General features: G+C 37.7%; 2 protein-coding genes across 2 annotated transcripts; both read left to right on the top strand.

Annotated features, from left to right (window-relative positions):
• Positions 1–2,708: 2,708 nt before the first annotated feature.
• On the top strand, positions 2,709–5,408 carry LOC107186879 (kanadaptin). The gene is made up of 6 exons (XM_015574833.1): positions 2,709–3,441; positions 3,607–3,884; positions 3,997–4,139; positions 4,211–4,371; positions 4,475–4,852; positions 4,932–5,408. Exons 1-6 carry the CDS (start codon positions 2,764–2,766, stop codon positions 5,406–5,408), a joined length of 2,115 nt encoding a protein of 704 aa, XP_015430319.1. The 5' UTR covers positions 2,709–2,763.
• A 2,290-nt stretch (positions 5,409–7,698) lies between these two features.
• On the top strand, positions 7,699–9,401 carry LOC107186907 (selenoprotein S-like). Its single transcript, XM_015574870.1, has 5 exons — positions 7,699–7,975; positions 8,077–8,220; positions 8,300–8,406; positions 8,528–8,651; positions 8,738–9,401. Exons 1-5 carry the CDS (start codon positions 7,927–7,929, stop codon positions 8,818–8,820), a joined length of 507 nt encoding a protein of 168 aa, XP_015430356.1. The 5' UTR covers positions 7,699–7,926; the 3' UTR covers positions 8,821–9,401.
• Positions 9,402–13,212: the final 3,811 nt, after the last annotated feature.

Genomic DNA, 13,212 nt, shown 5'->3' on the forward strand with positions numbered 1-13,212 from the left:
ACTGGTGGACACTGGTGGACACTGGTCAAGGGGATTCAAGGGGTCCTCTCTATTATCCGAACCCGACTAACAGGTTGGATTTTTTTTTTCTCCCAATATAGCTTGGTGATCAGTGGTGCCTAATGAGTCCTCCCTCTCTTATCCGAACTCGATTAATAAGTCCTAATCTTCTTTTTTTAGCATCACCGACTATTGGCGCTCATTGGGGGGTTTTACATGGCAACCTCTCTTATTCGAACTCGACGAATGGATTTGCACATCCTTTTTTTTTTAGCTAATTTTAATTATATATGATTTATTTTGATTTATTTTAATGAATTGGGATTTTTTTTCATTTTTTTTAATTACCTGTGTTTTATTTTAATTTATTTTAATTAATTGTATTTTGTTTTGATTTATTCTAATTAATTGTGTTTTATTTTCATTTATATTAATTAACTGTGTTCTACTTTGATTTATTTTAACTACTTGTGTTTTATTTTGATATATTTTATTTAATTCTGTTTTCTTTTGATTTATTTTACTTTCAGGTAGACTTAAGAAAGAAGTCATCCGCCGTGGGATTTTCGTATCGTTGGTATAAGAATATTTAGATATCTAAGTTAGTTGTAAGATATTGCGAAAGGTGGACAGATGGAAATTGTGTCAATACGTTTATTATTCATCGAACAGAAGGATTTGCGATCGTGGTTCCTTCGGTAATTGGTACCATATTTGTGTAAAAAGACCATTGACTATGTATCTATTGCGCAAACGACAAATTTTTGTTTTTTCATTTGCGAATATGAAAAATTGGAAGCAATTTTTTAAGATATAAGTTGTACAGAAACACTAATATTCAATTCAAAGTCTCAAGAACGTAGAATAGTACTTAGGACGTACTACTGGGTAGTAGTTCAGCGGTGTAAATGCGATCGAAAGCATTTGCTATTTGGATTGCCTCTCCATAAGAGCCAACGTTAATACAGGCATAAATAATTTGAGTAATTCTGGGGTTTTGCAGTATATGGTCGATGCATTAAGTCCACAGGAATAATGTGAGACTAACAGCGTTCATTTTCAGTGCCTAATTATTGAGATATTCGCATTTTTGTATCATTAGGAATTTTAAATCACCTGTCGGTATGATTTCGCTGGTAGTTTGAGCGAATTGCCACGTGTGGCGCCACTGGTCGAAAAAATAGTGGTATTCCGCGTTTAAATGCAATTTTAACAGTGTTCGGGTCGTTTATTGTTATTGTCAATAGCAGGGGATTAATCTTCGTTCTTTCAGCTACGAATCAAGTGCTTTATCTAAACGAAAGCTATCCGTATAACGGTGTAAGAGCTGTCCAAAGTGAACGAAACTGGGTACGCATGACGAGATGCAATGTCAACCATTGCAAATAAATGTGATTCTAACAATGTTCTTGTAATTACTGCTTCACAGCCGATAGAAAGTACTAATCTAAGTTCTTAATGCGTGACGAGGAAGAATGATGCCCTTTCAGTGGTGTAAATGCGAACGAAATCTGTTGCAATTAGGATTGTCGCTTCATAAGGGGCTGCGATAATACAGGCATAACTAATTTTACTAATTCTGGGGTTCCGCACTATTGGGTCCATGTATTAAGCCTAAGGACCATTTTGAGACTAATGACGTTCATTTTAAGCGCTTAATTATTGAGATATTCGCATTTTTCCATCATTAGGAATTTTCACTTACCTGTCGGTATGATTTGGCTAGCAGTTTGAGCAAATTGCCACGGGTGGCGCCACCGGTCGCAAAAATAATGGTATTCCGCGTTTAAATGCGATTTTAACAGTATTCCGGTCATTTATTGTTATTGTCAATGGCAGGGGATTAATCTTCGTTCTTTCAGCTACGAATCAAGTGCTTTATCTAAACGAAAGCTATCCGTATAACGGTGTAAGAGCTGTCCAAAGTGAACTAACCGGGGTACGCGTGACGAGATACAGCGTCGACCGTTGCAAATAAATTGCGATTTTAACAGTGTTCCGGTCGTTTATTGTTATTGCCACTGACAGGAGATTAATCTACGTTCTTTCAGTTACAACTCGAGTGCTCGGTCAAGACGAATGCTGTCAGCGTAACGTTGGAAGAGATGTCGAAGGAAAACTAAACGGGGTACACATGACGAGATACAGTGTCAACCGTTGCAAACAATTGAGATTTTATCAATGTTTTGTAATTACTGGTTCCCAGCCGTTATAGAGCACTAATCTACATTCTTTAAACTTCGAATGTAATGCATGACGAAGAAAAGTGTTGCCTGTTTAGTGGTTATGTAATTGCAACAGGTTTCGATTGGATTTACACTGCTAAACGAGCATCAGTTTTCCTCGTCATCACAGCTGCAAGCACGCTGTGCGTGGTTCCCGAATTCGCTATAAGACTCTCGGAATTTGAATGGCGAACTGTCACCACTGTCGCCACCGTCGCGTTTCTGCGCTGCCAACTGCCTCTATTGCCTACTCCGTCAGTCGGAGTGAAGTTGGCAGCGAGACCCTACACACAATTAGTGGTTCATGCCATCTCTACTGCTGCTTCCTAGTGAGATTAATAAACGTAAATAACATTCTTGTAAACTTATTTAAAACGCTTACTTCTACCGTATACATGATGTTGTTCGTTGCAAAGTTAGTTTTCGTGCATATTTAAACATTTTAAACAAGAATTTCTTGCATTATTAAAAAGTGGTGTTTCGTTTCTTAGTTGTGTGAGGACCGTCATTGACCGTCATTGTAATATTTAGCAGAATTATGGAAACGAAAATAAACGCCGAGAAAGCGTGTGACTTGAAAGCAGATGAAAGTATTACGGAAAATTGTACGAGATCTTTTTCGGTAATTCCTAATACCTCTGAGACTGTTGCGACTTTTAAGAAACCAACTACGACAATCTGTTCTAAACGGTCTCGACCGGAAGATAAACATTTTACAGCGTCAACGGATTTTACCAACGATAATACAGATCGTGACTCGGATAAGACTACAAAATTTCAAGAACATCCGAAAGATCAACCTTTCCCGTATACAGAACCACCCTGGGGTGGAAAACCGGAAAATGATTACTACATGGAGATTTTAAAATCTGGAGTGATTATTCAGACAATTTCGCTCAAAGAACAAAGTTTCTATGTGATCGGACGATTACCTACGTGCCATATATGTCTGGCACATCCAACCATTTCGAGACATCATGCTATTTTACAATACAGATCGGAACAGGATAACATAAATTCTAAAGGTCTTTATGTTTACGATCTAGGAAGTACTCATGGTACTTTTTGGAATGGAAATCGTATAAAGCCTAACGTTTATGTGAGAGTGCAAAAGGGTCATATGCTTAGGTTTGGATGTAGTCAAAGAAAATTTATTCTGCAAGCTCCTTTGGACGATGAAGAGGAGGAATCTATGTACACGGTGTCAGAATTAAAGGTAAATTAACGTGTTCTTGGCCCGAGCTTATCTGCAAGTAATCCTATACACCTGTGGGTTCCCTACAAACTTGGTAATACGTTTCTCTCGAATATACGTTAAATAGTTTAACGATTTATGCTTCGTTCGGTGAACATAGTGGTGATTATTTAGGTGATATTTTAGGAAATGAGAGCATTGGAATTAGTAAAACGACACATAGATCGAGGGAACGAAACAGATTCTACAGAGGATAAAGAGAGTGTCGGTATTGACTGGGGTATGGGAGAAGATGCGGATGAGGAAACAGATTTGCAAGAAAATCCTTATGCTTGCATAGCCGACGATAATTTAGTTTTGGACGATCCTAAGAAAACCTTAAGAGGTTGGTTCGAAAGGGAAGGTTACGATCTACATTATAAAACAGAGGAGAAAGGACCTGGACAATTCTTATGTTGGGTAGAGTAAGTAGCTTAGTTGAAGTTAGATAGGGTTGGAGTTAGTTGGGTAAAATTTATAATACGGTTACACTGTGTTTGCATGTTCGACGTGTGTCTTTATGGAAATTGATTCTAGTTTACCCATGGAAGATATCGTTGGCCACTCTCTTAAAGCGGAAGCTTTAGTTAAAGGCAAGAAGAAGGAAGCAGTTGTCCAGTGTGCACTGGAAGCGTGTAAAATCTTGGACAAGTATGGGTTATTAAGGCAAGCGCATCATGGTAAGAATTAAATTTATAACCTTGTGCCAGTTTTAATTTGTTTCGTTAAATTTTTTTACACTTTCCTGTAGAAGCTAGAAAAAGAAAGACGAGAAATTGGGAGGCGGAAGATTATTACGATTCGGACGAAGATAACTTTTTAGATAGAACAGGATCGATAGAGAAGAAACGCGAACAAAGAATGCGCCTAGCTGGCAAGTTGGAAGAAACAGTCGAAACATACGATTCGTTGGTAAGGTTCGTGATTTTCGAGGGACCTTAAAAATATACATACATTTTTTGCGATTTATCATCCTTTTGTTTCCATAGAAATATTATGAATTTCGTCTTTTTAGCTTGAAAAGCATGTGAATGTTGTGAAAAGAATCTCGTATCTGACAGATTCGATTAAAAATTGGCAACATGAAAATAGCGCAAAGACGGAAACATCAGAAGAGGACGCGCTGGATGCTTTTATGTCGAATTTAAATTCGTCCACTTTAACTAAAAGTGACATAGCTAAGATGAAAGTGGAGTTACAAGCTGTTCGCAAAGAAGAAGCAGGTATAATTAAATTATTAAACCTGACACGTCCAGCCAATTTGCCGGCTCTCGTTCAACAAGATGTAACATCGGATCAAGAAGTTGGACGTGTTAAAACAAACATGAACGCTACGCAAGAAATATCATCGAAAGCAAGCAAAATTCAACGTTCGATGTTTCAGCGAAGAAAGGTAAGTCCATTGATGTGTTTCTCTATTCTGATGTTTGCAATTCTGACTACAATATCACTTTTTATCCTATTTTCAACAGAAAAAAATGGATAATTATGGATTAGACGAAAGTAGTAATCGACTGATATCGCGTACGATGACCGAGGAAAAAGTGGAAGTAGAATCTGACGAAGAATCGGACACTGAAGAGAAAGGAGAGTCCCTTATGGAAAAGAAAGAAATCTTCGAATCACAACAGTCTTTAACTTTTGTGACTATTACTGCTACTGCTACTGATACTGACGCAAACGCAAACGCTAATACTGGCACTACTACTACTGCTACCGGTGCTCTAGTTGACGTTACTATTCCTTCGACTAGTATAAAAGGGTGTACTAAAGACAATGAAAAATGGAATACACGTGAAATTGGAGTAGTCACGAGAACACATCGAGAAGAGGGAAAAAAAATATCTTGCGATCAAGATATTTTTGCTGATAATTACTCTACATGGGTACCTCCGCAAGATCAGGCAGGAGACGGAAAAACGAGTTTAAACGAAAAGTATGGTTACTAATAGCAAATAACTAATTTAGGACGTTACATATATAATACGTTTATAATTAGATTTACACGTTATAAATAGTTATTATAACGTGTTTCGTGAATGAGGTCAACTTCGATGTACATTATTGTAAATACATATATTTTTGTATAAAACTTTCTATTTCACTGTCTCTTCAGGCCAGGTTGATTACTTGCCCATCTGCAATTCATGATTTCTTGATCTCTAAAATAAGAATGATATTTGAGAAAGTGTAAACTGAATCTGAAAAGATTGAAGGAGACAAATAAACTATGAGAGTATATAGTACATAAATACTAATAATATTTTATATGTAAGTACATATGCAGTTTTTCGCAATACTTCGAATTCTATAAACGAGTTATTCAAATGAAAAGCGATATACGATGTTCCAAATACAATAATGGAAATCATTGTTTAGTTTATGCGAAAACTAACACGTACAGGTAAGTATATTGTATGTATGTGATTGTAAATTAGAAATTTTTCAATAAATGGAAATTCATTTAAGTACTAAATGAAAGACGCTCCTTGCGATACTTCTTGAATTGAACGACCACGATGATAACTAAACTCAGTGATCATCGTGTGACCAGTCATATACATATACAAGGTGCGTCTAAAAAGTTCGGTGAATGGTCTCAGAAAATAAAGAAAACAAAAGATACACAGAAAATATCTTTATTGGCCTTCGAAGTAATCTCCATTAGTTACAATACACTTTTGACAACGGTTGTAAAGCTGCTGAAAACATTCTGCGAAGGCTTCTTGTGGAATCGCTCGAAGCAACGATGTCACACGTTTTTGGATATCCGGTACGTCTGCAAAGTGTAGGCCTTTCAGGACTCCTTTGAGGCGAGGGAACAAAAAGAAGTCTGCAGGCGTCATATCCGGAGAGTATGGTGGATGCTCAAGAACAGTCACGCTACGTTTAGCCACGAAGGTGAGCATGCGGATCGCAGTGTGCGGGCGGGCGTTGTCTTGTAGCAGATTCAACTGTCCAGTTCGGTACAACTCTGGCCGAACACGCCGGATGCGTAGCAGCAGCCGTTTCAAAAGTTCCTTGTAGAATTCGGCGTTGACAGTGCGACCCTCGGGTAAAAATTCATGATGGATCATGCCATTGCCGTCAAAAAAGGCGATCAACATTGTCTTGATGTTGGATTTTGTCAGACGACTCTTTTTGGGACGCGGGAAAGTCGGTGAACACCATTCCATTGACTGTCGCTTAGTTTTCGGATCGTACTGGAAGCACCAGCTCTCGTCTTCTGTGATGATGGTTTGCAAAAACGACGGATTCCGGTCGCACATGTCAATAAAATCTCCAGACGTTTCTTCCATCCGTGTTGTCTTTTGCTCGTCAGTCAGCTTGTGCGGCACAAACCGGGAACAAATCTTCCGCTTATTCAAATCTTCGTGTACGATAGTGTGCACACTATCTTTGCTAATCCCTAATTCATCCGCTATCATTCTCAAAGTCAGCCGCCGATCATCCGCAAGCATCTATCCCACTCATTCCATGATGTCGGGTGTTCTGCTTGTTGACGGTCGACTCGCGAACACGGCTCATCATCAACAGCTTCCTTTCCGTCGCGGAAACGTTTGAACCAGTCGTAAACACATTTTTTATTCACTGCTTCTGTTCCGTACACTTTCACCAACATTTCATGGATCTCCGTCGCCGTTTTCCCCAATTTGTAGGAAAATTTTATGTTTATGCCATTATTCCATATGACACAAGTTTTCACACACACTACGTTCGACAAGTCGCACAGGCAAATCCAGGCAACTCTGCTTCAGCTTAGTGTTTTCGGCACTAGAGGGCGATTCTTTACATGTCTCTCAAAGAGCATGCATGTACGCGCGTTGTTGTTTAAATGTCGGATCATTCACCGAACTTTTTAGACGCACCTTGTAGTTGTTGCAGAGACGTACATATGGGCGGTCCAGTGAACTGTCGGGTGTCGAGCTTGACAGAATTATGAAGAGGAGACAAAAACCTGATCCTGATTTCTCGGTCAGGGCTGTGCGAGGAACAGCTCTTCGCACAATATATTATGCGATATATATAGTAATTCATAATGCCAGTTTTTCTATTTGTAAACGAAATACCGTTAATCATCAATCGTCATTCTTTTATAATCATGTATACAATTATGTACATATGCGGAATCTTACAAGAGAATCCAGAATCGTGCCTGAGTGCCAAGGCATCAGTATCAGCCGATGCCGCCTGATGCCGCTCAATGCCACTGTTCGCGCGATGTGGTTCGATGGTTAATTTACGACCCCATAAGTATTTAAGAGTAGGTATTTACATAGGTATGTCATATACGTATACTTGTGTTTGCTTGCGTCGTTACGATTCGATACGATTTCTGTCGAGTTGTTTCTAATGTTTACCGTGCGTTAAAGTTCCTCCAGTAATAGCTGCTTTTTGAAGCCCGAAGTTTTCACTCTTATATATTTATATAAATAGACAGGCGAGACAGACGAACGGTAAAAAAAGATGAATTCCGCTGGCCATGGACTGTTCGAAGTTTCATATTTGAGCATAGGTACGTATGTATATGCATTTTTTCATGATGATATGTTCGGTTTTCCAATTTGATTCAGTTTCATACAATTATATAAACATAAACCTTACAAATTTTCGCAGTATGGACTGCTGTAGCATCTATGGGATGGTATATACTTGCAGTCATAATCTCTCTTTGGTATGTTTCTCCGTATATTCGAAAAAAATATACAAAATGGAGGATAAAAAAGGAGGAGCAAGATTATGCCGCAAAATATCACAAAAGTAGGTATTTTTGTTTAAGAGAGAAATGTGATAATGAATATATGTAAAACTACTAGTTTGTTTCTTTGTGTTCGAATAGATCCGGATCTCTTGCAGCAGAGATTAGCAGCTTTGGAAGCTTCGAGGCAAAAAATGCAACAAGAATATTATCAAAAATGTATACACGAGCAGCAGGATGAAAAGAAGGTAAACTGTTGCTAAATTTGAAAACTGTATTACTTTTAAGCACTGTGTTTGGTTTGTGAGTTATGCGTTTAGAGAGAAGGAGTAACACGTGTGTGTGAGTGTGTGTTTTTTTTTTGTTCAGTCGAAAGAAACAAAGAAGAAAGCATTGAAATTAATAGACACCCATTCTTCGGGTCACAAACTGGGGAACGAAAATAACGATCGGTTAGATTCTACGGGAAAGAAACCTACATCGTTGAAAGGAGGTAATTGTGGAAGAAAAAATAGCATATTGAAACTAGTCTTCTATAGTATGTCTGGAACTGAAGTAACTCTTTTAAATTTTGCACAGACTACAATCCATTGATGGGGGATAATTCTCGACGATATCGACCGCCGAAACGTAGTTGCTGTGGCAGCGGTGGTTGCGGATAATCGTGAATGTGCATAGGTGTAAAATTATCTCTTATCGTATCAAGGCTTTGTAGCGTGATGAATATTTAATACATTAACCCTTTATTCTGGATAGAAATTGCAAAAATAGTTGCTAAGAAATTGTGCTTTTTTACAGTAAATCATATGTATCTAGATATTGCAGGCGTAACGTTTATTAATTGTCTGTTGTTCTAAATTTATATGACCGTAATCAATCGTTGTACCGAGACGGTCATCGTAAGCTGAAGTGTCGTCCAACGAAACTCTGGACAACGTGAGCCCATATACATACAGATCTGACAAGGGTGCCCGAGGATTAAATGATGGATACACAGCACTGCGGAACTGTTATGTTCTACGGAACGCAACGATGTTAACAGTACGTTCACTGCTGACGGCTCCGATCGGCAACGAATGGGTTAATCTTCGATCTTTTGGATAATTTAAATTATTTACCTGACAAATTAAATTGTTTTTCATTTGTTTTGTTGCTCATCGATGAAACAACAGGGAACGGGGAGAAAAGGATGTGTACCTACTTAACGGTTGTGTTACTGTTTGAATATTTTTGTAAATTTTGTCGGGACGTAAAAAAGATAATAAGCTTGAATTTTCAACGTAATTCTTTTATTAATAATCGTTACTTGTATATTGTGTAACGTTTCCGTATATCTTATACGTTTTATACGTGTACGTAGTACTTGACAATAATGATCCTTATTCTGTAATTATCTACACTTGTGCGCGCGTGTCTGCTGCGTGTATGCGTACATTGCAGTTTTCGTATCAATCGACTCTTTTATTCGCATTCGTGTTCTCTGCGACGATGCGTTCAAACTGGACAATAATTCTTGTTTGTTTCATAATAAATAAGTTATTGCCTAGGAAAACGTTTTCGAGCAAACGTTCTTTTTGTTTCATACGCGCGGCGTTATTTACAAAATGTAAAGAAGATTTAAGCTAAATCACTCGTCAGCCTTGGCGTTTAGATTCAGACTTAGGAGCTAAAAGATTCGCAATTAAAATTCGAACTTATCGAATTGTAGTGTTCAGATTGCTTATCAGCGCAGATTCTTTTATTTAAATTTTAATGATATGACGTGAACAATGTTTCGCTGCTGTAAAATATACTGACACTCTACAATATCGATAAACTTCACAGTCGATTATCAACAGAATGTTAGTCATTCGTATCGATTCGTGTGTATATTGTATAATAATAATAGATGTCCCTTCGTGAGAGACTAGCCACTTATTGGCAAGTCCGATAAACGCGCGTATTACGAAATCATTTCTCAATGCTTCGTTGAAACGTTCGGGGGACAGGACAGTTTATCGTTTAATTAATTTCTACGAATACGAGTCAGTCTGGATTATATGTAATTTGGCTATTTCGTAAACGGAAGAGTACCGACATTTCTCGTTGTAAATTCCGTGCTCGGTGTTTCAATTCACGATGTGGGTGGTGTCGGTAGACACGGTGGTTAACGAATGAGCGAATACGAGAACAAAAAGGCAAATATAGGAATGATTCGGACCGAAGGTAAATTGAAATTACGAGTGATGTCGGTGGGAGGTAGGAAATACAGAAGATAGGACGATAACACAGATTGAAAATGAGGTGATTGTTGTTGTTGTTGTTGTGGTTACAAGTGGTATCGACATAAGTAAAAAATGACGCCGCGGAAAAGAAATGCATGCCTATACGTATCGCGCAAATCAACCTGTGCTCGCGCGGTGATTTTCTCTCTTTTTTTTGTTTTTAATTTTCGTTTAATTTGCAAGAGTTTCGACGTGTATTATAATATGATACAAACGGTGCGAACCATCGTAACAATCGCGCAAGTTTTAAAAACTATAAAAATAACATGTTACTTTTTTCTCGCCAATTGATAGGATGGTTCGACGCAAAGTGAATGTCCGTTTTACCGCATAACGAAAATACTATGAGCTCTCGATCTCGAACGAATCGTTTTCGGTACCTAAGTAAGTATTAATTACTATCGATCTTTCGTTCATTCCGTGAAAAATCTGAACAACGTTTCTATTTACAAAGTCGAAGGTATTCTCTTTTCCGAAGAATTACCTACGTGTCTAGAGCGGTGGCCATTTATTAAGTTATTAAACTTGAATGAAATTTGGCAAACTCAGCGTACCTAACGTCCGAACGGATTTACATGTATGTATATGAAAACAGTTCGAGTATCGTTACGGTGAATGGTTACTTAAAATATATGTTCTACGTGCCTATATTTCTTCGATTCGTGTTCTAATCTAAACACGCTACAAAAACGAGAACTCCTTTATCGGTTAATTAAATTTTTCGCTCCTCACCTGTCTGGATGGATTACACTTGTATCTACACATGCTACGACGAATCGATGAATTTCATTCACGAATTTTGTTTCGAGCGGTTGATTTACAGTTCAGTTTATCATTACCATTATACTTCATCTAAGTCAAGTAATATTACGAAATTTATAGTTTTCGGCAGTATTTTTAGTATCCGTCTTTTTTTTTTATTTCATTTTAATTAGGAATTAACTATCGTTTTACTACTACCGCAATTAACCAGGCAGTTTTTGTTACTTTTGCTTTTTTTTTTTTAAATATTTAACTAATTACATGGGATTTGAGCGATTATTAATGCGAGTGTTGTTCACCTATAATTCACTTCGTACTCGACCCCCACCCCGCATTATTCTCCCTTCTTTTCAAAGGATTTGAATTCTAACGAAATTCTCGCCAACAAATCTCTTCGCTAAATGAAGAGCGTATCTATTTAGAAACATTTAAAACTTTACACGTTTCTTGTATCAGATATTTCACTCTATCCGATCGTAAAAATTATTTCGTTCTAAGTCGTCTAGTTTTTAATATAGGTACATTATAGTCTAAAAATGATATTAAGTTCATATTTTTGAAACAGTGTAAAATTCATCACATGGTGGAATTCATGCAAATCTCACCATTTCTACATACGGAGACTTGTCTTAAAACCATTCAATAGCTCGAAGGAAGCGATTGTTTTTCGCTCAATGGTTACCGAATGGTTCCAAAGTTACAAGGTTTTCGCACCTTTGATTTACTCTCCTCTAATGTTTGAAAAGTGTAACTTAATACATTCTGGCTCTGGGGTCCAGCTATACATATGTATGTATATGGATACATATACATATCCAGCACACATACACACACACACACACACACACATACTCTCGATTTGGCTTATTATTGAAATCCGTTTGCGCGTTTCTCTCATTCGTATCCCGTTGAGCTGTCGTAATACACACTATTGGCGTTACGTTGTATTTGGCGGTCATTATCGAAGATAAAAACCTTTGACGTTACGCAAATATTCGGTGCCTCGTTTCGGAAAAATGATCGAATTGAGGTACGCGACAGGAAATCCAAGAACGCCAATCAATAATCACGATCCCGTCAGTTTAACAGCGAAAACTCAGTGCATGAAACTTGTACAAAATTTCTCTCGATATGACAATGTTTTTTACACTTTAGCCATTATTACAATACGATGCTTGGTCGCACGTATTCTTAGAAATGGACCTTTCTAAGAAAAATCGTGCGAGTCACCTCCTTACGCTCGACACGATAGATTTTTAAGACTTCCTTAAAGTTTAGGAACGTTATATCGTTAAAAGCAATACATTTTTATGGAACATTGCGGTGAGAATGTAAAATCTCTGTAAAATAAATGCCGCGCTTGGTCGAAGTACGCACGAACGGATAGTAATCGAAAATGTGGCAGTTTAAATTGTAAATTACCGGTGTCTCTCCGTAAAATCAAACTATCTATGTATAATAATATATGTATACATAGGCATACCGTTCAACGTATATACACTTCTTGTGCTGACCATAATTTAGAATGTAGAACACTCGCTTTTGATCGGGCGCAGGTATAACTTCAACTTTGTCTCTATTTATATATTCGGTGGCGAGACCGTATCGAAAAAGGGTTGGAAAGAAGAAAATTTTTTGGAGGAATTACGTGTGAAAAGTGTCTATGATCCAACACGGTGAGTGACACACTTGGTTGGCATACGGGACGCAAGGTGTTTATATGTAGGTATATACATAATATTATGTACCTACCTGCATAATGTACCAGTGTCGGTTGAAAATGATCGAAAAGAAAGGTAGCGAAATTTAGAATATCGATAGGACAGACTCTCACAGTAAGCGAACGAAAGGAACGAAGCAGCCAACAATGTATCGAACAGAACGTCTAAGAATCAAGCGATGATACACAGAGATCGCGATCGGTTTGTGAATGAATTTGCGTCCGTATTTACCACGACAGTCGAGAATAGTGATAATATACGGTTATGCTTTTCACTAATTGTAAGTATTTTGTCTCGACGATAGGAA

The sequence above is a fragment of the Dufourea novaeangliae genome, unplaced genomic scaffold, assembly GCF_001272555.1.
Source record: "Dufourea novaeangliae isolate 0120121106 unplaced genomic scaffold, ASM127255v1 scaffold81, whole genome shotgun sequence".
Taxonomy (NCBI): Eukaryota; Metazoa; Arthropoda; class Insecta; order Hymenoptera; family Halictidae; genus Dufourea; species Dufourea novaeangliae.